Here is a 26,373-nt window from a genome sequence, read left to right as displayed (position 1 = left end):
GGGAGAGCATTGGGGGGTGCCTAGCCAGGGGGAGGGGGGGCGGGCGAGGGGGAGCAGGGGGGAGGGGGAGCTGGGGGAAACGGGAGGGGGGGGCTAGCAGAGGAGAGCATTGGAGGGGTGCTCACCAGGGGCAGAGCTAGTAGCACTAGGAAGAGGTGCCCATTTCTCCAAGGCTGGGGGTGATAGAGAACATGCTATGGCTAGATAACCAGTCCTCTAGGAATAAAGCTCTCATGGTCATGCAGGCTCCCTTCGCTGTAGTGCAGGGATGAAAATGGACTGTACACCAGGCCCCAAGGACTGCAACAGTTTCCACAGGCCCTGGGGGTCGAAGAGCCCCAGTACTGTGGAACCAGAGCCAACAGGGGCAGCAGGTTTGTATAATTTTTGGTGGCGTGCAGAACAGGTCCAAGCCACCCCCAAAACACACACCTACCTAAGGCTCTGGGAGGGAGTTTGGATGCTGGCTCTGGGTTGGGACAGAGGATTGGGGTGCAGGGCTGGACCAGGGCTGAGGAGTTTGGGGTGCAGCAGGCAGACTGTGCTGGAGCAGGAGGCCTCCCTGCAGTCCTCTCCTTGCCTGCAGCTGCCATGCACCTTCTCCCCTCCTCCCTCCGCAGCCACCTCAACCTGCCCCCAGCACCGCTCCCCTGTAGCCGGCAGCGGCCGGCAAAGGAGGGCAGCGTGGAACTGCAGGGAGCAGCCGCCTGCTGCCCAGGGCAGGGATGGCCGCTCGAGGGAGGCGCACAGGGATAGCTGCCGGGCCGGGGGAAGAGACCCAGCCCCGAACATTGGTGGAGATAGGCTCCCCTGGGTTCTGAATTTGCTGGAGCCTGGGCACCACAGGCCCATACAACTCACCACGCCTGAGAGCCATGTCAGAGGCTTAAGACAGCAAAGCTCAGAAGTGAAGAGTTTCTGGCACTAGCCTTCACACTCCTCGTCATCTCCAGAAGAGCAGGGACCTCAGTAGCACTAATGCCAGGTAGAAAACCATTTTGTCAATAAGTGTCCAGAATCAAGATCTCTCTCAAAGTCAACCAGGGGGCCTGAAGAGCTTCCCCAGCACTTGAGAATTGACATAGCCCTCCTGCTCTTTACAGATCAAACACACCTGGATTTTGACCTCCCAAGCATAAGGGCAGGTGGCTTTTTTAGTAACCTCATCCATGCTGCCTGCAGGGCCAATGGCCCCAAGGCAGGGAGAATAGCTAGAGGGGGAAACTGGACCAATGTGTCTGATATTAGGGGAAGCAGCCCAAGAGATCTAGCCATCCCTGATTTCCCCCAACAGCACAGGCACTGAAAAAAGATTGACTAGGTGACTAGTTAGCTAACTACATTAAAAAGCAGCACCCAAAAGGTGCAGAGAAAGAGAAAGCTGAGACGACTAGCGTTAAAGACACAGTGCTCCGAGCTCGCTCCACCATCAGCAGTCAAAGGAAAGTGGAGGGAAGTGTTTCCACCCTTGTGTGTGAGGAGGCAGTGACCACAATGGACACTCCTTTCTGGCCAATACCAAGGGCACATTCACCTGAGGGGGGGTGTCCACAGGGAGAATTTCCAAAGGAGGATGCACCAGATTGTAAGTAAAAGTTCACATGCTGGAGTATGATGCTGAGGCAAGGGAAGGATGCTGTGGCAAATACCATAACCAGAGAATCAATAAAGAACTAGAGAAGTTCATGGAGGATAGGTCCATCAATGGCTATTAGCCAAGATGGGCAGGGATGCAAAACCATGCTCTGAGAAGTGTCCCTAGCCTCTGTTTGCCAGAAGCTGGGAATGGGCCACAGGGGATGGATCACTTGATGATTGCCTGTTCTGTTCATTCCCCCTGGGGCACCTGGCATTGGTCACTGTCGGAAGACAGGATACGGGGCTAGATGGACCTTTGGTCTGACCCAATATGGCCGTTCTTCTGTTTGCTTGTTTTTGGAGTGTTGTGAATGTCATTCTTTTTATGCTGGAAAGGTACTATCAAAGAAGAAGGTTTTGCAACATTTCCTAGAGGTGCTCAGACTTTGCAAACAACCAGTCTCCTTTGGAAGTTCATTCCGTAGCCATATCCCTTTGACTCAGAGCACTTTGTCCCTGCACTCATGTGCTTCACTTCGGGTTTTGTGATCTGCACTGTCCCATAGGAGCAAAACTCTTGGAGGTTCAAAGATTGATATTTGGTCTCTTATGCAGCTGGGTGTAACAAGGCACTGGTCCTGGGATGCACATGCACCCGTTCCAAGACTGGCCCCCTTTCACAGAATTGCTTTTCAAGTGAGGGCTCTGAGGGAATAGGAAGGTCATATCACTATGTAAAAGGGCATGCTGAGAGATATAAAGGCAGCTTGTGTTCTATTAGGAAGACTCCAAGGATAGAGACAATTTTCCACAGTTCCCAGGCAGAGGGAAAGGAACCTGCAGGGAGGAGAAGCCTGCTGGGAAGGTAGTGATCAGACTCAGGGGTAGGCAACCTATGGCACACGTGCCCAGGTCCTGGCCACCGGTCCGGGGGACTCCGCATTTTAATTTAATTTTAAATGAAGCTTCTTAAACATTTTAAAAACCTTATTTACTTTACATACAACAATAGCTTAGTTATATATTGTAGACTTATAGAAAGAGACCTTCTAAAAATGTTAAAATGTATTACTGGCACACGAAACCTTAAATCAGAGTGACTATGAAAAAATCCTCAGCTGAGAGATTTGCAGGAAGAAAATCTCAGCTGGGACAGGATTATAAAGGACCAGGAAGTTCTGGAAAGAGGGCAAAACCCTGGTAAACGATTGGAAGAACTACTGAGCACTGGGAAAGTCTAAAAGGAACTAGTGAGCTTGGAAAAGCAGGTTGGGAGACTCTGGCTTTGAGCTGTTTTGTTATTATGTTCTTAATTGCAGCAGACATGGGGGCCAAATGTTAGGTCTTCCCAGCAGACAGCACCAGATGACTGACTGCAAAGGGTCAGATCAGAGCAGCATTACTTTCAACTTACTCTACTTTGGGAAGCTCTGAACAGCACCAGGTGCACTAGAGCTGTTTGTCTGCAGTCAGCATGACAGACAACTCAGAATTGTTTCACATTTTTACCGTTACAACCACAAGACCTAGAAACTTACCCTTAAAAAGCAATGCTTAAAGCCTCTGTAAATCTAGGAGCTCTCCCATTCTCACCCTCACCCCCCTTATGAAGGACAGTTTTCTTTCAAGAAGATATTTCAGGCCTTGAAGGCAAATTGGTGGGGTGCTGCCCTCAAAGCCTGAATATCTGCCTCAGCAGGTGCAAACGAACCTTTCAACTCTCTGTATGGTGTTGGACAGCACCAACAGTAACAATCTGCTGCAATTAATGATCATGTGAAAAGTGCTATCAGTCATTTCCAGTTACTGCAGACAAGCGCCTACCCAAGTGAGTGGTACAATTCAAACCCACCTTCCTGCCTCAGGAGTTCCAAGCCTAGCGTTAGTTGCTGTTTGAACTTACATTTTACAGAGTGACAAGGTGGATGAGGTAATATCTTTTATTGGACCAACGTGAGAGACACAAGAAGTTAGTCCAATAAAAGATATTGCCTCACCCACCTTGCATTTCTAATATCCTAGGACTGACACGGCTACACCAACACTGCATTTTACAGAATGACAGTCATGAGCACAGCCCTACTCTTTCTGGTAGATGTGCAATTGTTCTCAGCTTTTTCTTCCCATAAAACTCAAGAAGCTGTTCTGGTTTCTCCCTTGTGGACTTTGATCTGTAGGTAAGAAAATGCCACCTGAATCCTTATCCCAAGGGTGGCCAACCTGAGCCTGAGAAGAAGCCAGAATTTACCAAAGTTCATTGCCAAAGAGCCACAGTAATATGTCAGCAGCCCCCCCATCAGCTCCCCACCCACCAGCAGCCCCGCCAATCAGTGCCTCCTCCTCCCTCCCCGCACCTCCAGATCATCTGTTTCCTGGCGTGAAGGAAGCTCTGGAGGGGAGGGGGAGGAGCGAGGGCATGGCAGGCTCAGGGGAGGGGGCAGGAAAGGGTGCAGTGGGGGCAGGGCCTGTGGCAGAGCAGTGAGCACATCGGGAAGTTGGCGCCTGTAGCTCCAACCCCGGAGTCGGTGCCCATGCAAGGAGCTGCATATTAACTTCTGAAGAGCCACATGTGGCTCCGGAGCCACAGGTTGGCCACCCCTGCCTTGTCCCCTTTAATTCTTCTCTTTGAGACAGTCTCACTGACCACACATCTCTCCTCTAGGACAAAAGGGTATTGTTTCTAAATTACTTACTTTCAAAGCTGAGAGAAACCAGCTATGATTCTCTCCTTCCTCTACATTATAAAAAGACTAACATTATAACACCATAACGTAAGATAGCAATACACCCTCTGCTGGATTAGGAACAGAGGAATTGCCAGGCTGGATCAGACCCAAGGTTTATCTCATCCAGTATCCTGCCTGACACGGGCCAGAACCAGATGCTTCAGAGAAAGATGCAAAACCCCAGCAGTAGACATATGTAATAGTCTGCACCTCCACATTAGGCCTTATCCTGCTCTCTACTAGTTAGAGTGTGGCTTAAACCCAGAAGTTTGAAATTTAAAATCCATTCCAGAATTTTTTCATTAATTATGTTGTCAGATATTTTTGTTATCCATATATATGTTCAGTCCTTTAGTAAGTCTTGTTACGTTTTTGGCCTCAATGACTTCCTGTAGCAATGGGTTCCACATTCCAATTATGTGTTGTGAGTAAAAGTATTTCCTTTTATCAATTTTGAATTTCCCATCTTTTAATGGAATTGAATGTCCCCTTGTTCGTGTCATGAGACATGGAAAACCGAAGCTCCAGATCTACCTTCTCTAGACCATTTTTAATGTATTTCTATCATTTCTCCTCCTATTCATCTCCTTTCTTTTCACATGAGAGCTTTTCTAGGCCCTTGATCGTTCTCATGGCTCTTTCTGAATCCACTCTAGTTCTGCAATACCCTTTTTGAGACTGGGTAACCAGACCTACACATAGTATCCAGATGAGTCTGCATCATTGATTAATAAGCCATTAGACTATTCTTGTATTATTCTCCATCCCATTCATTACTAATCTTAACATCTTTGCTTTTTTGACCACTGCTTCAAATTGCAGATAGTTCAGTAGAGACCTTTGGTTCAGTGATGCCCTGGTCCCTTCCCTGAGATGATACTGTTAATTTAGAACCCTATAAATTGCATGACTAGTTTAAATTTTTCCCTCCAATGTGCATTACGTTGGCACTTAACTTCATTTGCCATCATGTTGGTCATTCCCCTAGCCTGTTTAGGTCTCTCTAATGTTCCCCATAGTCCTCATTGCTCCTGAATAACCTCAACACTGCCACCTGCAAATTTCACTGCTCACTACCACCTTTTGAGATCAGTAAATATATTGCCTCTTGTGGCAAAGATTGAGATAGAGTGTTGGACAAGGAGAGAACTAAGCTCAAAAGGAAAGATTAAAATACAGGAAATTAAGGGGAGAAAAGTTTGTGCAAGCAGTACAGGGTATATACCTAGAAACAGATTTGGCATTGGCTGAAGAGAAGTGGAACCACCTCAAAAGAATGTGAATAGCGGTGGCATAAGAGATTTGTAGATGAGGCAGATGGTGGACCAAGAGAAGTGCAGATAGCAATCCAAAACAAGAAAATGACATATAAAGAAAAAAGTCGTTAACCCATCAAGTGCAAATGAAAGTGAATACAAAGAAGCAAAAGCGATCTGTCAAGTGATCAGTTAAGGAGGCCAAAACAAGTGCCCTAGATAACCGTACACTGCACTTGTAAACTACCCACAGCTGGCTGTCAAAAAGATCTATATCATTGCAAAAATTAGTCGCAAAGGGAAGAAGGGTAATATTGCAACAACATTTGTGAATGATGAGCAAATGAGACTGCTAGTAATACCTGAACAAGTGAAGGAGAGATGTAAACAATACTTTGAGTCTCTTTTAAATGAGGCAAATCCCGTTTTGGTGGAGTTGTCAACATATGATCCTGATGTGGTGCCTGAGATGACAATGGAGGAAGAGGTGAGAAATGCGGTCCAAATAATGAAGAACAGTAAGGCAGCGGGATGAGCAGAATGGTTAAGGCATATGGGGAAAGATTGGTGCAAGTCTATCTTTGTCCCAATACATAAGAAGGGTAGCATCCATTAATGTGGAAACTATCAAGGGATAAGTTATTGTTGCACCAGATGAAGATACTGGAATGCATCCTGAATACTAGAATTAGGAGAGTTGTGGAACCTGTCCCTGAACAAGAACAGTTCAGCTTTAGGAAATGAGGAGGAACCATAGATGCCATGTTTACAATTCTTCAAGGGACAGAGAAGTGCCTCAAACAGGGGTGAGCAAACTACAGCCCACGGGCCAGATCTGGCCCACCAGCTGTTTTAAGCCGGCCCTTGAGCTCCCACCGGGGAGCGGGGTCTGGCGCTTACACCACTCTGGCTCTCCAGCCGGGGAGCAGGGTTGGGGGTCGCTCCACACTGCTCCCGGAAGCCGTGACATGGCCCCCCTCCGGCACTCCAGCTGGGGAGCAGGGTCGGGCGCTCCTCCATGCAGCTCCCAGAAGCAGCGGCATGGCCCCCCTCCGGCACCTACACACTCCAATGGCCCCTCTGGCAATCCAATGGGAGCTGCAGGGGCGGTGCCTGCGGGCGGGGCAGTGTGCAGAGCCGCCTGGCTGCGCCCCAACATAGGAGCCAGAGAAGGAACCTGCCACTGCTTCCGGGAGCTGCTTGAGGTAAGCATCGCCTGGAGCCTGCACCCCTGAGTCTCTCCCCACACCCCAACCTCTTGCCCCAGCCCTGATCCCCCTCGATCCCAGCCCGGAGCACCCTTCTGCACCCCTAAGCCCCTCATCCACAGCCCCACTCCAAAACCCACACCCCCAGCCAGAGCCTGCATCCCTTCCCGCACCCCAACCCCCTGCCCCAGCCCTGATCCCCCTCCCACCCTCTGAACCCCAGTCCCAGCCCACAGCACCCTCCTACACCCCAAACACCTCATCCACAGCCCCACCCCAGAGCCCGCACCCCTGCACCAGCCCAGAGCCCCATCCCGCACCCTGAACTCCTCATTTCTGGCCCCACCCTGGAGCCCACACCCCAACCCCAATTTTGTGAGCATTCATGGCCCACCGTACAATTTCTATTCCAAGATGTGGCCCTCGGGCCAAAAAGTTTCCCCACCCCTGGCGTAGAGCACTAACAGGATAGCTTCTGGGCTTTTATAAGACCTAGAAAAGGCAAATGGATCAAGCAGACAGAAGGATACTCACACCAGTACTGAGGAAGTAGTGTCCGATGATTTAATAACTATGGTGAATGCATAACAGTGATCCAAAGATATTTTGGAATAACAAGCCCCTTTGAAATGGAAGTTGGACTGTATCAGAAGTTGGCCCTTAGTCAGCTTCTGTTTATCATATTGATGGACTATGTCAGCAGGAAGATCCCAAAGAGAAAAGGTGAGAAGCTGCTATAGGCAGATAACATAGCAATAAGGGCATCCTCAAAAGAAGACCTAGAGGAAATAGTAAACCAGTAGTTTGACCAGCTAAGCAGGCATGGGACAAAAGTGAACATGACTAAGACCAAGGTCATGTGGATCATTAGGAGGTGCCATAGGGAAACTGGATATAGAGATTAATGGAGTAAGACTAAACCAAACTGATCAGTTCAAGTACCTTGGTAAATGGGTTATGGAAGCAGGCATGCTTGAATGTTAGATTCAGTCCAGCCTGGGGAGTGCTGGACGAGTGTGGAATAACATCTCAGGTGTTGTTTCTGACAGAAAATAGGGTACTGAGACTGAAAACCCAACTGTACAGAACTGGGGTGCCCACCAAAGTGTTCAAGATAAGATGTCTTCATGCACTAAAAGGAGTAATATGAAGGTACAGATTTCAAAATGAAAGCATTGGGATGGAAGTCAAAGTCCATGATGTGGCTGACAAAATTCAAGAAGTACAACTTCACTGGTTTGGAGACATACAGAGGATGAATTAAGAGAACCTGGTGAAGACAGCATGGCAGGAGAGGGTGATAAGAAAGCAACCCCAGTGAAAGCCCAGGAAGCAATTGGTGGATTGCATCAAAGAAGATGGACCTTAATGCTGCCCTGGACAGACAAGGATAGTGGATGCTTGCATGACAACCTGACCCCAGATGAAGGGATATAGGGAAGTAAGGTGACCAGACAGCAAATGTGAAAAATCGGGATGGAGGTGTGGGGGTAATAGGAGCCTATATAAGAAAAAGACCCAAAAGTCAGGACTGTCCCTATAAAATTGGAACATCTGGTCACCCTATAGGGAAGTAGTAATAAATATATTAAACATAAGACCTAAGACAGGACCTTGAGAAAAAATGGTAAGTTATCAATAATAGTGCAGATAAGGCAAAAGTTGTCAATAAATATTTCCATTCTGTATTTGGGAAAAAGCAGATGATGTTATATGTGATAACACTCTTCCCATTCCACTAGCATCTCAAGAAGATGTTAAACAGCAGCTACTAAAGTTAAACATTTTAAAATTTGCAGGTCCAGCTAATTTGCATCTAAGAGTTTTAAAAGAGCGAACTGGATCGATTACTCCAACCATCAACGTTGGTCTTCAGTAAGTCTCAGAACACCAGGAAATTCCAGAGGACTGGGAGCAAGTGAATATTGTGCCAATATTTAAAAAGGGTGACCAGGATGACCAGGATAATTAGAGGCCTGTCAGTCTGACATCAATCCAGGCAAGATACAGGATTCAATTAAGAAATAAATAAAGGGGGTTAATATAATTCACGTCAATCAACATGGGCTTATGGAAAACAGATCTTGTCAAAATTAACTTTTAATCTTATTTAAAAAAAAGATATCAAGTTTGGTTGATAAATATACATAGACTTCTGTAAGGCATTTGACTTGCTAACACAACATTTTGATTAAAAAACTAGAATGATATCAAGTTAACATGGCAAACAGTAAATTGGTTAAACACTGGCTAAATGAGGGGCCTCAAAATTTAATTGTAAACATCACTGAGCAGGTGTGTATCTAGTGGGGCCCCACAGAGACTCAATCATAGAATATCAGGGTTGGAAGGGACCTCATCTAGTCCAATCCCCTGCTCAAAGCAGGGCCAATCCCCAGACAGATTTTTGCCCCAGATCCCTAAATGGCCCCCTCAAGGATTGAACTCACAACCCTGGGTTTAGCAGGCCAATGCTAAACCACTGAGCTATTGGCCCTATGCTATTGAACATTTCTATAAATGACCTGGAAGAAAATAAAATAATCACCAATAAAGTTTGCAGATGACACAAAAATTAGAGGAGTGATAAATAATGAAGAAGAGTGATTTGCATCACTTTGTAAGCTGGGTGCAAGTAACCAATATGCGTTTTGATATGGTTACATATAAATGTGTGTCTTGGAACAAGGAATGCAGGCCATACTTACAGGATGGGGGAAAGTAGTGACTGAAAACAATTTGGGGGCATGGGCAGCGTATCTAATAGGCAGGGGAAGGCTGTGCCTACCCAAACAACCTCACATGGCCCCGCCCACACTCTGTCCAGAGCGCCCCCCTTGCTGCTAGTTGGCGCCAGCCCAGGCAGGCTGCTCCTCTTCTGGGAAGGGAAGCCTGCTGGGATTTGGGGTAGCTGGGGTTGCCCAGTGCTGGTGGTGCCCCCAGCACTGGGGCCACGCCACCCAGCACTCCAGGGCCGGGGGGTCCACACACCGCTCACCACTCCGGGGCTGGGGGGCTGCCCGCCCAGTGCTCTGGGGGCTGCGTGCCACCCGGTGCTCTGAGACTGGGGGGCACGCCTGCCACCCACCCAGTCCTCCGGGGGGGCCACACGCTGCTCACTGCTCTGAGGGGCTGGGTGGGGGCCATGTGCCACCCACCTGCCCAGTGCTCTGGGGCTGGGGAGGCGTGATGCTGTGGCCGAAAGGTTAATGTGATCCTGGAATACATAAACAGGGCAATCTCAAGTAGCAGTAGAGAGATTATATTACCTCTACATTTGGCACTAGTGCAACTGCTGCTGGAATGCTGTGTCTAGTTCTGATGGCCCCAAATTCAAAAAGGATGTGCATCAGTTGGAGAGGGTTCAGAGTAGAGCCATGAGATTATTAAAGGATTAGAAAACCTGCTTTATAGTATAGACTCAAGGACCTTAACCAAGAGAAGGTTAAGGCATGAATTGAGTACTGACTACAAGTATCTACCTGGAGAACAAATATTTAATAATGGGCTCTTTAGTCTAGCAGATATAGGTGTAATGCCTGGAGTTGAAGCTAGACAAATTTAGACTGACAATCAACAGTGAGGGTAATTAACCATGGGAACAATTTACCAAGGGTCATGGTGGATTCTCCATCACTGGCAATTTTTAAAGTAAGATTGGATGTTTTTCTAGAAGATCTGCTGTATTAATTATTTTGGGGGAAGTTCTATGGCCTGTTTTACATAGGAGGTCAGATTAGATTGTCATAATGGCCCCCCTCTGGCCTTGGAATCTATGAATAATCAGCTGAAAAAGAAAGTTATTTTCCATGAACCCATGCTGATTGGCATTACTTATGTCACCTTCCTTTAATTCTTTATTAATCAAGTCCCATATCAGCCATTCCATTATTTTCTGGTCAATGTCAGGCTGACAGGTCTATAGTACCCTGGGTCTCCCAATTTACCTTTTTAAATGTTAGCACAACTTCAGCTTTCCTCCAGTCCTCCGGAGCTTCCCCCGTGTTCCAAGACTCATCACAGGCTTTGGAGCTGGCAAGAGGGAAGGGGGTGTTTCCACCCAGACCTTGGCCTCACCACTTTTTGGCCAGGCCAAACCTGAATGGCACTGCAACCCTGTGTGCCATGTCACAACACAGTTTACTCACATTTGTGCTGTAGAGCTCTTGGGCCAGGCTGCTTGGAAGGTGGTGCCTGAGGAGGTGTCCAGAGACATCCTCTGCTAGCTCTTTTAAAATGCCTGGATGCAAATTATCCAGACTTGCTGATTTTAAACATCTAAAGGGCTTGAGACACCCATTAATTTGACAGGATTAGGAAGAAATATCCCCTCCAAACAGGCTAGTAGCTTTCCACCACAGGGTTTCTTGTACTTACCTCAAGCATCTGGTACTGGCCGCTGGCAGATTGCTCTGATAGGAATTCCATTGCCTCTGTTCCTATCTGAGGCTGAATCTACACAGAGGATTTTCACATGTTCTCCCGCCGTTGATCTAGCTTCACTACAGCTCAGTTGTGTTAGTGAGAGTTACAGTAACAATGGTAGAAGGTTCAGTCCACATCTAGCAGTTTTTACCACTACTGTCAAACCAGGGTTGATGTGAATGCTTGTGCAGATAAGCACAGCTTTCTTGTACTGTAAAGCACCAAGCACAGTTATTTCACAAACAGGCCGACCAGTTGGGATAACAACTTTTTAGTGATTATTGGGGGAAGGGTGGGAGAACAAGCTTATCTAAACTTAAAATAGGAAAACCAATTGATAATATTTGTGCGAAGAACCCCGCCTGGCAACCCCCAACTGAAATAGCAATAGATCTGTAGCCTACTCTGACAACTTTAGGCACATGCCAGGAGATTCTTGTCCCTAGTTCTCTCTTGATACATTGCTGCTCCCAAATAGGCTTGTCCCAGAGTTAGCTTTCAATTGTGCTTTTTGCAATTATTCATCACTTCAAGAACTCTTACAGTGCCAAACGCTTCATCCCTTTCCTATGTGCTGCCATTACTGAGACGTGCGTTCTCTTCTTGTCCTGCTCTTCAGGCCAGGCTTTCACTGTGCACTCCATTTTCAGGTTGTACCTCATGCATGCTGAGGAAGTGTGTGGAGTTGCCAGGGCTAGACTCCATCAGAGAGGGACAATGAAGTTACTATTGCCCTGATTCAGAGGGGTGGGCAAAAAGGAATTGGCTCTCCAAACACATCTTTGTCCCTTTCTAGAACCATCCCTAATGGGTGGTTTTACTGTGATCTGTCCCCCCAGATGTTTAGAGCATCTAAACAAAGCTTTAATCTGGGCAGCTCTCCTGACTGTGCTACTTTGGTTTGGAAACAAATTGCAAGGTGCTGTCCCACTGCCAACAGGAAGCACAATGTTGAGCTATTGGCCTGAATTTTCCTGCGAGTGCCAAGTAGGTCACAAAAAGGAGGACACCTACAGACCAATGTGTGAATAAGGCTGTTTGCCCCATTCCCTCATTGACACATGCAATCTAAATGCAGGGGCTGAAAACTTTTTCAAACATAAGCTGTTTCTCCACTGGGTTCTCCTATGGGAAAGTTAGGACAACCAGCATCATCAACTTCCAGAAACCAATTTCCACCCAAAATGGGACAATGTGAAGGAAAGCTACTGGATCATAGTTCAACACTGTTGTATTGGACGGGATTTCTATAATCAGATTATTGTAGGGACACACAATCGTGGTATACTGGGTCTGGACCTCTGCAGAGCAAAACAATCACTGGGTTACTTCATAGATGAAAACAAGCCTAGTCTCATACATCACAGGGATAAAGTCAGCAGAGAGTGCACAGCTGGCATTCGCTTTGCTTCCCTCCAATGATAATTGGACTGGAGTCTTCTTCACGCCTAGAGATATCACTAATAAAAAAAGAGGACCAAATATCACAAAGCCCAGACTGAACTATAACAGACTCTAAGAATGGATTGCAGGAGTAATTCCTTACATATTGCTATTATGGAGAGACTAAGACAAGCCATACCATATGGCCAAGATTCCTGTTTCACCTCTGCAGCACTCAGTAGCAACAGCAGTATTTCTATAGCACTGAAGGGGTACAGTTCCTAAGCTTGTTTATGAATTTGTGGTTGGGCAGCCTTCTCTTAGTGAGAAATTTATATAACATTTATAGGTTTAATAATACACACCTGTCCTCATTCTGTTAGGCAAGCACACTGGCAGAATCTGCAAGCTCTGGCATTTCCAGTGATCACTGCTCAGGCTATTCCAAGGTGCCTGGCCTTCTCATGCCCACTAGTGATTAGCCAGGTAGTCATGTGGTTAAAAACCCAGTCCTCTCCCACTACACTTGAAAAAAGGAACAAGGCACAGTTTTAAATCACTGAGTATTGACTTTATTATTAGTCACTTCATAATTTGTTTCAACTGAAAGACAATACACACAGCAGAATTCTAATGCATCCCATGTAAATGTTTACATCTGTTATGCTCCTCACTCACCTCTAAGACTTAGCATTTAATTAAATTTTTTTCACATCTCAAAAATCTGCAATAGTTAGAACGTCATCAGGCTCCCCTCTCAGAAAGGGCTTTTTTTTTTTTTTTTTTAAATACAGTCAAGGAGATGGGATGGGATTCCATGTAAAATGTAACTTACAACTTCAGGAAAGAAAAAAGACTACAGGAATAAAGTGAGTTCACAGAGGGAAGCATCCAATGGCTCCTTCCCTCACAGCCCCCAAGCAGAAAATGAACACATGGAAAGCACACCAGGAGGTCTAAAAAAGCCATCCTTGCTGCTCCAGAACCAGTCCTAGGGAAAGGAATGAAATGCCTGTCCCAGATGCTTCAGCATCTTCTGGGTTAAATATCCAAGGATCTGTGTAGGCAGCAGCTACTCACTGCTATTGCTTGAAAGAGTTGTTCACATCAATTCCATGTGCCGTTCCCCCAAGAAGCTGCACAAAATCAAATCTCAGGACTTTTACTTGCCTCCTTCCCATCTCCTCTGCCTTCAGCCTGATACAGCTCCTATTCCTTCTGCTGTCTCATGGCTCAAAGATATTAATACATTCACTAGAGGGGGGGGAATAAAAAGACATTCACCCCCTTCTCCTAGCCCCAAACTCTCTATGCAGAGTGTTAGAAAGGTTAACTTTAAGTCTGTATCCTGCTCTCAGCACTGTCCCCCTACATTAAAATGGGAAGGATGTCATCAGATGTGGCAGTCAGCCAGACGTGTACAACTGTCCCATTCCATTGGTGTGAACGTAAACAGTGCTCAAAGCACTTTACAGAGGTGGGCAAGTATTATTACACCCAAGTTACAAAAAAGGAAACAGGACAGGGGTTTAAGAGACCTGTCCAGGGTCAAGTAGCAGACAAAGGGATTGATCACTAAGTGTGCGCGGGGGGTATGAAACTTTCTCTCACTCTGGTATGGTATTAGGACCATTATCCCTAGCAAGAGGAAGGCAGAGACCTCCAAGGACAATGGAAATGCTTAGCCTCTTCATAAGGATTATCTCACAGCCAAGGGATGGCCTCAAACTGAACGTCCTACAGGTGTACAATCCACACCACTCACCCTGCCACATGCATTCTCCTGAACTTAGTCAGGAGACTCAGGACAACTGCACCAAAACTGTGTCAAGTGCAGAGAGCTCCATACATATACAAACATCTCTTCCATGGAATGAGGCTGAAGAGGAGCCAAGCACACAGGAGGAATTTATCCCTACAAGCTTTCCATTTGGAAAGCTACTGGCAAAACACATGCTGCTCCAGAAGAGAGGAAGTAACGGCACCTGAAGCAATGAGGTATTCGGCTTCCAGCTGTACAGCAGTCAACGGGCCAGAGTGACCATTGCTTCCGCAGCATTAGCTCTGTCCTCACTAATGCTCCAGCATCACTGCTCTTCCTATGAAAAAGGAACTATTGAAGTGCAGCAGTCTTCACAGTAATGAGCGACTTTGTGCAGGTGCAGCCTTCACTGAGGCGAATGGGAGAGTTCATGGGAACGAAGGCACAGACTTAGCCTGATATCTGAACGCGTTTCTGAACCAGAGAGATGCTCATCATCCCCCTCACTTGTGGCTGAAGTGAATGGGAAGTAACGCTCAGCACTTCCAAGAATGGACCCTTATACAGCTGTTAAATAGTACTGGGCTGCCTGTATCCTCCCGCTTCTGTCTGAAGCAGACACCTCATCCTCGATGATTAGGCCAAGACATTGCTCTTGTAAATGCTACAACCCAGGATCAGTTCTGTTCTCAAGGGAGACACTGTGTGGTTTAGCTTATTCTTCCTATAGTCTCAAGCAGATGCCAATGCCAGCAGAATGCTAGAGAGCTTCTATTCTAATCAAAAAGGCCTTAGCTGATCCCCTCCAAATGTTGGAAGGCAAAGAGATGGCCTCCATGAGTAAGAGATAAACTAGTGCTGCTGCAGGGACCTACCCATCAATCACACTGCTAAGCCTTGTGCCAATTTGACAGTATTATTTAACACCATTTAAAAAAGCAATCTGAACATAAATCTTTAATGACCACTTTTCAAAGGCAGAGCAGCTCTCCCTACTTTCTCTAAATAACCAGTGTCCCACACATGCATGCAGTCTCACAGAACCCAAGGCTATAACCTGCTCTGACCACCCATCAACAGTTAGCAAACATCAGGTCCTGCATCCAAATTAGTTACACTGACAGATGGAAACGTTTCCAGTGAAGACCAGCACCTGGTGTCAGTCCTTTGTAACCACCTGAAGGGTACAGGTCTCAGGATCACTGACGGCTCATCATCTAGAAGGCTCTAAGGGAGAAGTAAAGCAGATTTGCTACCAGTTTCCTTTGAGAAAGCATCAGGGTTGGAGAAAAGACTCTACTCAACATGCCAATATGCTCAAGGGATGAAAATCCAAGGTGTGCCCCCTCCCTTTCCCCAGTCTTGGAGGGTGCTGAACACCATACATAGCTGCCCTCTCTCTCGCTATGGGCCTTGGCTCCCATTCTTCACCTCTCCACAGAGGTTCATGAAGCCACTACCTGGCTGACACTGCATACTAAAAAACACACAGTGCAGCAATACATAGTTCTTCTCTGGAAATCACTGACATAGCTCTGAAGAGCACTAGACCTGAGGTCTTCGGACCCATATGCTCAAGAAACTGGCCTCCACACAAAGAACAGCTTGCTTAGTTACTTTCAATTTGAGAATAAATGTAGGTGCCACATCGGATTGACATGGACTTCACTGAAAGGGGAGCAAGGAGCAACAGGGTTTTGTTACACCACCATTAAGTACAAAGTGGGAAAGGTCTCTTTAAACTGCATGGTCTTTATTTCAGTGCCAGTGTTACAGATACAATAGAAACATCCCAGTCAGAAGAATGAACTTGGATGGAATCCAGGGGTCTATGACAGGCTTAGGAAATGAAAGGGGGGAAGGGTCTGGAGTAACAGGGAAAAGTGACTTTGCAGTGTAGTCTATGCTGAGCCTCCCAGCAGGCAATGGGGCCTATTATCAAAAAGAGTGGAACGTTGCCTTTCTACCCACCTACCACAGCCAACAGTCAAGGGACTGGGCAATAAGAGAGTTTTGAAATTTTGGGCATGGTGTAGGTTGGAGCTCTAGGTCTCTGATCCATTGTGATGCTTTCGAGATAGCTACAGAAGAGCTATTGTGAGTCTGCATGGCTGGAACCAATGATGGAAAGTGAAGGAAATGGAAGTGTCAGGGCTTCACGTTCAAATATAGCACCAAATCAACTGGATCAGATCTCATCAGCATCACTTTTCCCACGCTCTGTCCCTGACCTGCTGTTGGTATCGTATCGCTAAGGTGTCTGTGTGTATACAGCAATGCACAGAATAGGCCACTAGGAGCCTACAGCCTCTTCACACATTGGGGAAACCGAAAGAAAAAAGGCAGGGCTCCCTAATGGTCCTGGAGAAGCTTTTCCCCCAAACCCCAGATGAAAGTGCCTGAAGATGGTAACCCAGCTAGTAATGACTCAAAACCCACCTTACCCACCCCACGGAAAGAAGGCAGCAGAAGGAAGGGACAGCTGCTCACTTGCTGCACAGGGGCAGGAGGGGGGAGGAGAGAAAAAAGTGTTTCCTTGCAAGCAATTCCAGGCCTCTCTTCCAAATGAGCTGCATGTTTCTTGGGGGGGAAGGGGAATGTTGCTTCCGGCTGTGAATGCATGGGGGAGTGCAGAGCAGACTCCACAAACAGCAAGCCTCATCAGTGGAGGGGAGGAAATTAGTCTCAACAGATATGCTTCAAAATCAGCAATCACTTCCGGAAGATTCCTCCTCATCAGCAGGTCTCATCGTTCCCCAGGTCCATGGTGCAGTTTGGGGGATTGCCAGGGATCAACCTTCTTCCCAGAGTTCCTTTGATTGGGTGGGGTGAGTAAGAATGGTGCCAGAGCCTCACTGCCACGACTGAGGGGGGAAGTTGTTGACTTCTGCTAGATCCTGCATTGCTGAGCCCTTGTGATTATAGGTCAACTTGATCCGCATACGTAGTTGTTGCTACAAGAGGAGAGGAAAAAACAAGATCAGGGTCTTCTTCAGTAAACCCCAAACTCACAAACCCTCCCACCAGCTCTCTCACCCCATGGAACCTGATCGGTCACCTCTGGAGGAGGTAGGGATTCATCACTAGCATTATCCCATCCTGTGGGGACACTTGTGTCACACGGGCTGCTAGGGTGTGTCTCAACAGGCAGTTAATCTGGTAGGATGATACTCACTTAAAGCTAATGCTGATCGAAAACAGGCAAGAGCTTTCTAATCCTCAAGTCCCTCTCCTGGAACCCTGTAGAAGCCTTAAAGCATAGCTCGTTTTCCAACCTGTGCACCCGCATAGGGCTCAGTCTGCCCTGCCCTGCCCCCCATCCTTCTCCTCCACTGTGCACTTCAAGGCAGCCGGCCCACCCCAGGTACTGGCGGCTGCTGGCCAGCTCTTGGGCTCGCAGGCTCTGCGGGACGAGTCCCCTGTCTAAGTCCTTGCATCTCCTCCGCTGCGTATTGCACAGTCTGCAGGGCAGGCTCTGTCTCAGGTGCCTGATGGTGCTCCATGTGACACTATGTACATTTAATTATCCAATTTCCATACAACCATAAACTTCGACTTTAAAACTGGAAAAAGGCATCAGCTGGACAGCCCTGAGGAATGAAGCTGTTTGGGAGCCTGGCAGTGCTGCTGCCCTATAGGTAAACAGACACTGCCCTGTGAGGGGGCAGCAGTTCAGTCTCCATTGCCCATGCAGTTCCTAGCTTGTCGCCAACTAATGCAAAGCCTAGTGATTTGTGAGGTGAGGGCTGGAACTGAAACCAAATTCATCTTCTATGGGACCAGACGTCTGTGAGATGGAAATAATTCTTTATCCCTACCAAGCTGGGCAGGGTTCAGAAAGGTTTGGAGCCCACCAGCAATACCCTGAGGTACCTTGTCCAAGAGGACATGCTGTATAGATCTATAATAGGCTATTGCCAATGAGTTATATTAAAAGGACATTCAGGTTGCACAGCCAAGCACTCAAAAGTCAGGAAGTGCCAGAATTAAGGCTGCCTTGGCAACTGTAATTCTACTTACTCCCTTGTCCTTATGTGTTACGATACCGTCTTTAATTGCATGAGCACATGCTATTTATTCCACAGGACCCCAGCCTGATTCAAATGCATGACCTCACTTGACAGGAATGAAGAGGAAACAGCCTCAAGAACCATGAGAAAGGGGACATCCCCGTCCCCCTAAGCCGTAGAGAATACAGTGCTACTGAAGCCCATGGCAAAGGGAAATTGTGTTTCTTTCTCCAGGCCTGTACTGAACCTCCGCAAGCACCGCAGAGAAGTGGTTCCCAATTTGTCTCTCTCCACACTCTAAACTATGGCTCCAAAGGGCAACTCTGTTAAGAAGAAGGTTTATATTTGATTATAAACTGAATGTGCCTGTGAGCACATCCTGTGAAGTGTCTGAGTCAGACCCACCACCTACCCTGCAGCCCTTGGAGCAGCTGAGAGCTGGCCCTTCCCTGCTGAAGATGCTCAGCAGCTCCCTTGCAGGCTGCCCACTGTATTGGAGGGAAGAGACGCTTCCCTGCTAGGCTGTGGGAGCCCCAGGGAGAATAGAATAGGAGCTCAACTGGCTGTCCCTGAGCTCTGGGGTGAGCCCCAAGATAGGACACCTCTTCCCACACCCCAGCATAGCCAAGAACCAGTTACCACTCCCTAATTCTGTGTCCCAGCCCTGGGATACAGTATAGCAGAGCAGACGCTGTTTTAAGTTGCACCAGCTGGCCATGGCCCAAGGCACCATATGCCATCTAATTAACAGTCAGAGCCCAGCATGCTCCAATCAATTCCTGTCCCCAAAGCACCTCCTGGGCCAGGGGCTGCAAGGCAGACACACAAGGAGCTGATGCTCTGGTTCTTCACCCTCCGGGGATTCCGCAGCAAGGAACATGTGTGGCCTCCATTGCCTTGTGAGAGCTGAGCAGCGCAAGGGAGCACAACAGGACAAAGAATCCGGCCTAAAATACTGAGCGTGGCTTTTAGCCTCTTTGAAATAATATATCCAGCCTTAGCCGAAAGAGGTTGGGCATCACCAGTACAGGGTACTGTTTGGCTGATACTGGCCAGTAAACTACATGTTCCTGACATTTAACGTTGATCTGACAAGCTTGCCATTTTGCTAAAAGAAAAGTGGGACTCTATGGGAAGCGAATGGCCTTACACATTAACTATGCACCAAAAGAAACCAAAGAAGAACAGGCAATTTCATCCAAGCCTTCCACCATCTCAGAAAGTCCATTCCACAGGCCCCCAATGGTCAGCTTTAACCAGCAGCAAAGGTAGCCCATGCCAGGCTACAGAGTAGTTACCAGGCTTTGAGTGCTTATAAGGAAACAAACCACTGGAAATGGCTTCTGGACAATGTGCCATTTTCACCGTCAATGCTGATGCCCTTTCCTCAACACAACCAAAACAATTAGTCTCAGTCCTGGACCGACACCCTGCAAAGCTGTATTTACAGAGGAGAACTGAGCATGAGGTGGCAGATGCGCCAGACATGAAGGCTAGTGCCAGTGATGGAAATGATGCAGGGTCAGTTTCAGAGAGATTTTGGTCAAAAGCATGGAACAGCCAAACACTATTTTGATACACAGGGTTGGTCTACACTGAACAGTTACATCAGCATAACTATGTCTCTCAGGGGTGTGAAAAATCCACACCCCTGTAAGATGTAGCTATGCTGACTTAACCATGGTGTAGACAGCACTAGATCAACTGAAAAATTCTGTTGCCTCTCGGGGAGATGGATTACCTACAGCGCCAGAATCCCTCCTGTCATTGTAGTGTCTACGCTGAAGCACTACAGCAGGTGAAGCTGTGCCACTGTAGCATTTCAAAATGTAGACAAAGCCTTAGCAACTAGAAGTGGCCTCTGTGACGAACTGGGACTGTTCTTAATGTGGTCTTGGAATGCTGACAGGGGAGTGTGGCTAGGATGGTCTGCATTGGGGGATGGGCCTCAACTGGAGTATTTGTGTCCAGTTCTGGGTGCCACATTTCAGGAAGGATGTGGACAAATTGGAGAAAGTCCAGAGAAGAGCAACAAAAATGATTAAAGATCTAGAAAACCTGACCTATGAGGGAAGATTGAAAAAATTGGGTTTGTTTAGTCTGGAGAAGAGAAGAAAGAGGGGACATGATAACAGTTTTCAAGTACATAAAAGGTTGTTACAAGGAGGATGGAGAAAAATTGTCGTTCTTAACCTCTGAGGATAGGACAAGAAGCAAAGGGCTTAAATTGCAGCAAGGCAGGTTTAGGTCGGATGTTAGGAAAAATTTCCTGTCAGAGTGGTTAAGCACTGGAATAAATTGCCTAGGGAGGTTGTAGAATCTCCATCATTGGGGATTTTTAAGAGCAGATTGGACAAACACCTGTCAGGGATGGTCTAGATACTTAGTCCTGCCTTGAGTGCAGGGGACTGGACTAGATGACCTCTCGAGGTCCCTTCCAGCTCTATGATGCCCTCCATTAGCACCAAGTGCTGTGCTTTGGATGATTGTTAGTTGTTTAAAAAAAGCCTCGTCCACCTCTTCTTCCTGGTTAGGTAGTCTGTAATAGACCTTACAATGACATCACCCTTGGTTTTTACCCTTTTATCTTTACCCAGAGACTTTCAACCAGTCTGGCTCCTATTTCCATCTCAACCTCAGTCCAAGTGTATATAAAATGATTATAGGCTCTTTCAAAAAAGGGACTCTAAAGCTAGCACCATGGAGTCACATACTCTGATTCCATGTCAGACGGGCTCCCTTCTGTGCCGCAGAATTAACTTGGAACCTAGTTACTATTGGGAATGATCAGATTGGCATCATTTACAAGTAAAAAGATACTACTTTTAACTGACAGCTTTGCAAATGGCACCTGGGATCTGAAAATCTTTCCACCTTGTGCATCAACTCCATAATAGGTTTCAGAGGGGTAGCTGTGTTAGTCTGTATCAGTAAAAACAACGAGGAATCCTTAGAGACTAACAAATTTATTTGGGCATAAGCTTATTGTTTAAACTCCCTAATACGAACATTTGACATACTCTGATTGCAGGACAAGCATTAATTAACCCTTGCCAACCTGGAAGAAAGGCAAGAACATAACAACGGCCGTACCGGGTCAGACCAAAGGTCCATCTAGCCCAGTATCCTGTCTACCGACAGTGGCCAATGCCAGGTGCCCCAGAGGGAGTAGACCAACAGGCAATGATCAAGTGATCTCTCTCCTGCCATCCATCTCCACCCTCTGACAAACAGAGGCTAGGGACACCATTCCTTACGCATCCTGGCTAATAGCCATTAATGGACTTAACCACCATGAATTTATCCAGTTCTCTTTTAAACGCTGTTATAGTCCTAGCCTTCACAACCTCCTCAGGTAAGGAGTTCCACAAGTTGACTGTGCGCTGCATGAAGAAGAACTTCCTTTTATTTGTTTTAAACCTGCTGCCTATTAATTCCATTTGGTGACCCCTAGTTCTTGTATTATGGGAATAAGTAAATAACTTTTCCTTATCCACTTTCTCCACATCACTCATGATTTTATATACCTCTATCATATCCCCCCTTAGTCTCCTCTTTTCCAAGCTGAAGAGTCCTAGCCTCTTTAATCTCTCCTCATATGGGACCCGTTCCAAACCCCTAATCATTTTAGTTGCCCTTTTCTGAACCTTTTCTAGTGCCAGTATATCTTTTTTGAGATGAGACCACATCTGTACGCAGTATTCGAGATGTGGGCGTACCATCGATTTATATAAGGGCAATAATATATTCTCAGTCTTATTCTCTATCCCCTTTCTAATGATCCCTAACATCCTGTTTGCTTTTTTGACCGCCTCTGCACACTGCGCGGACATCTTCAGAGAACTATCCACGATGACTCCAAGATCTTTTTCCTGACTGGTTGTAGCTAAATTAGCCCCCATCATATTGTATGTATAGTTGGGGTTATTTTTTCCAATGTGCATTACTGTACATTTATCCACATTAAATTTCATTTGCCATTTTGTTGCCCAGTCACTTAGTTTTGTGAGATCTTTTTGAAGTTCATCACAGTCTGCTTTGGTCTTAACTATCTTGAGCAGTTTAGTATCATCTGCAAACTTTGCCACCTCACTGTTTACCCCTTTCTCCAGATCATTTATAAACAAGTTGAATAGGATTGGTCCGAGGACTGACCCTTGGGGAACACCACTAGTTACCCCTCTCCATTCTGAGAATTTGCCATTAATTCCTACCCTTTGTTCCCGGTCTTTTAACCAGTTCTCAATCCATGAAAGGACCTTCCCTTTTATCCCATGACAACTTACTTTACTTAAGAGCCTTTGGTGAGGGACCTTGTCAAAGGCTTTCTGGAAATCTAAGTACACTATGTCCACTGGATCCCCCTTGTCCCCATGTTTGTTGACCCCTTCAAAGAACTCTAATAGATTAGTAAGACACGATTTCACTTTACAGAAATCATGTTGACTATTGCTCAACAGTTTATGTTTTTCTATGTGTCTGACAATTTTATTCTTAAATATTGTTTCGACTAATTTGCCCGGTACCGACGTTAGACTTACCGGTCTGTAATTGCCGGGATCACCTCTAGAGCCCTTTTTAAATATTGGCGTTACATTAGCTAACTTACAGTCATTGGGTACAGAAGCCGATTTAAAGGACAGGTTACAAACTTTAGTTAATAGTTCCGCAACTTCACATTTGAGTTCTTTCAGAACTCTTGGGTGAATGCCATCTGGTCCCGGTGACTTGTTACTGTTAAGTTTATCAATTAATTCCAAAACCTCCTCTAGTGACACTTCAATCTGTGACAGTTCCTCAGATTTGTCACCTACAAAAGCCGGCTCAGGTTTGGGAATCTCCCTAACATCCTCAGCCATGAAGACTGAAGCAAAGAATCCATTTAGTTTCTCTGTAAGCATTAAAGGTATCCTGCAAATGGAAAATATTGGTCTTGACCCTGTTTCTATTGCTTTATGATGAACATAGTTGGCCTCAACTTTTTAAAGAAAGTATCTTTTGTTTTCTCCATTAGAAATTCAGGTCTTTTCAACCCTGGAAGCCTCTGTGATGACTGTAAAACTGAGAGAATTATGACATCCCAGGAGACAAAGTCACAGCAGTTGAGAGGAAGGGATTTTTAGTCAAAATGTTTAAAACTGCTTAATTTCATTCTTTATAACACACATTAAACTCCAAGCACTATGAACACTCCAGTGAAAGCCTGCCTTTGCTCAAGATTAAGGATCAAGTAAGTTCTCAATATACATCTGAGACGCTAGGAAATGCTCCAGCAGGAAAGACCAGGCTTGGCATTCCTAAGGTTAAAAAGGCACCATCCTTTCAGGTTGCCTTTATGCATCAGAGATCCAGGGTACAAACGCAATATCCATTTCCTTTGTAAGCCACCTCAAGAAAGATTCTGCACTCAGAACTTGTTTAACATTCTGTGGGTGATGCCTAAAACAGAAGAGGCCTCAGGATCTTTTGCCAAAGGCTGAACTGGCTCCATGGGGCCAACAGGAGCGCAGTGAGGTAAGGTCAAAAGATAATTAAGTCCAAAGCTGACTGTGAGGAATTACAAGGGATCTCACTAAACTGGGTGACTGGGTGGCAAAATGGCAGATGAAATTCAATGTTGATAAATGCAAAGTAATGCACATTGGAAAAACTAATCCCAACTATACATCCAAAATGATGGGATCTAAATTAGCTGTTACCACTCAAGAAAGAAATCTTGGAGTCATGGTGTATGACTCTGAAAACATCCGGTCAATGTGCAGCGGCAATCAAAGAAGCTAACAGAATGTTAGGAACCATTAGGAAAGGGACAGATAAGACAGAAAATCTCATAATGCCACTATATAAATCCATGGTGCGCCCACACCTTGAATACTGAGTGCAGTTTTGACCATCCCATCTCAAAAAAGATATTAGAATTGGAAAAGGTGCAGAGAAGGGCAACAAAAATTATTAGGGGTATGGAACAGCTTCCATACGAGGAGAGAATAAAAGACTGGACTGTTCATTAAATAAATAAATAAATAAATAAAAAAGATGACTGAAGGGGGATATGATAGAGGTCACTAAAATCATGACTGGTGTGGAGAAAGTGAATAAGGAAGTGATATTTACTCCTTCTCATAACATAACAACCGGGGGTCATCCCATGAAATTAATAGGCAGCAGGTTTAAAACAAACGTAAGGAGGTACTTCTTCACACAAGGCACAGTCAACTTATGGAACTTGTTGCCGGCTATGTTGTGAAGGCCAAAAGTATAACTCAAAAAATAATTAGAAAAGTTCACGGAGGATAGATCCATCAATGGCTATTAGCCAAGGTGGACAAGTATGCAGCCACAAGCTCTAGGTGTCCCTAAACCTCCAACTGCCAGATGGCACTGGAGGACAGGGGATGCACTACTCAATAATTGCCCTGTTCTGTTCACTCCCTTTGAAGCACTTGGCACTGGCCACTGTCAGAAGACAGGATACTGGACTAGATGGACCTTTGACCTGACCCAGTATTGCTGTTCTTATGATAAGTCATTGGATTCACCCAGGGAAAAGGTCTGTTTTTCCATAGTCCTTTTCTGGCTATAACTACACTACATTGCCAAGGTGGGTGAAGTAATATCTTGTCTCTCTAATATCCTGAAAACATGGCTACATCAATACTGCAATCATAACCACACTGTCACACCACCAGCGATCATTCCCCAGGAACAAGCCTGAAAACTCTGCTTGAGAACAAGCAGCACTAAACCCCGTCTCCCAAACAGCCATGAGAACCAGGTTCAGGAATGCCTTCGACCAGTGGACTGCTCACCTTCTGTGGGTTCAGAACTTTGATGACCTGTGTGATGGTCCCCGTGTTAAATGCTGGGATGCTGCTGCTGCTGGGAGACAGAAGCTGCAGCTGGAATGTCTGAAGAAAAGGGAAAAGACTTTCAGAAAGATGATTTCACCAAGCATTTAGCAGATACAGCTACACTGCCACACCAAGTGGGAGAGGAAAGAATCTCCTGCTGTTTACAGCAACGGTGAAAGCACTACTGAGACACTGCTTTAAGGGAGTTCCTTGGTCCTTTCTCCTTTTAGAGAGGTCAGGAGCACGCATGCCTGCACCACTCAAGAGGCCAGAGGGTTTTCATCTCTCCTGCTTTCTCACAGGCTGAAATCAGATTGACATAACTGCTGGCAGATGAGGAGGAGCCTCACTGCTCTGATGACAGAACTGCTTCTGCTGTGCTCATGAGCAAACAGCCTGATAACCATAGGAATGATTCTGCCACAAGGCTGAGTCGCACTGGTTTCCAGGGAGAAAGGCACTGTCTCCATTCTAACCACAATCCGAGACCAGCTCTGCACACACAACCAGGCAGCCAGCTCTCACTTGGAGAGCTGCTAAGTAGACATGCATGCACAAGTTTTCCCAACTCAGCCAAACCAAACTGGATTGTCTCTGGGACACAGGAAGGCACCTTTCCTCCTACCAAGTTTCATCTTCTTACTCCCACCTGCTTCAGAGTGAGAGCTGTTCAAAGGGCTCTTCTGGCTGTTGATAACGAGGAGAGTGTCTCGTTCTGTGTTCAATCAGACTTCCCAGAAGGATCCCCCCCCAGCCCCAGGCAGAGCCAGCCCTGTGAAAGCTCAGCCCTAAAGGGACCTGCTCAGAAAAGTTATGCTCAACTCTAAATACCATCTTAGAACAGGACTATTTGGGCAGCTTGAGATCTAACAGCTTTAACTCCTCCTTATGCTTCTTGGAGCTTCGCTTCCTCTGTGCAGAAGGGGCAAAACAATAGCAAGAATTTGGAAAGAGACAGGGGGCTAGCCACCCAGCCAGTCATGGCAGCTCTACCTTTGGTACCGCAGCCTGGAAAACAAAGTCTGTCATATCCAGTTCTGTGCTGTTGGAGGCTTGTATCGTGATCACGGTGACGCTAGGGTTGGTGTTCGATCTCTCAAAGGTGAACTCTATCTTCAGCCCATTCTTGCTGTATGCTGTGATGGAGGGGATGCCTGCAGCCGAGGGACAAGAG

At 46.3% G+C, this 26,373-nt stretch overlaps 1 protein-coding gene across 3 annotated transcripts in view; it reads right to left on the bottom strand.

Annotated features, from left to right (window-relative positions):
* Window positions 1-13,138: 13,138 nt before the first annotated feature.
* LOC112103869 (adaptor related protein complex 1 subunit gamma 1) overlaps window positions 13,139-26,373 on the bottom strand; it is a 101,206-nt gene continuing 87,971 nt past the window's right edge. For all 3 annotated transcript variants that reach the window (XM_026663251.2, XM_026663252.2, XM_026663253.2), the window contains 3 exons: window positions 26,193-26,353; window positions 25,158-25,256; window positions 13,139-17,292 (listed from right to left, as the gene is read on the bottom strand). In XM_026663251.2, the coding sequence (XP_026519036.1) occupies window positions 17,191-17,292; window positions 25,158-25,256; window positions 26,193-26,353 (362 nt within the window). In that variant the 3' untranslated portion in view covers window positions 13,139-17,190. The remainder of the gene's footprint in view (window positions 17,293-25,157; window positions 25,257-26,192; window positions 26,354-26,373) is intronic.

Source organism: Terrapene carolina, unplaced genomic scaffold (assembly GCF_002925995.2).
Source record: "Terrapene carolina triunguis isolate 2854851 unplaced genomic scaffold, T_m_triunguis-2.0 Scaffold32922, whole genome shotgun sequence".
Taxonomy (NCBI): domain Eukaryota; kingdom Metazoa; phylum Chordata; order Testudines; family Emydidae; genus Terrapene; species Terrapene triunguis.
Note: the sequence above shows the minus strand (reverse complement) of the source record. Positions and strands in the feature narration are given on the sequence as shown.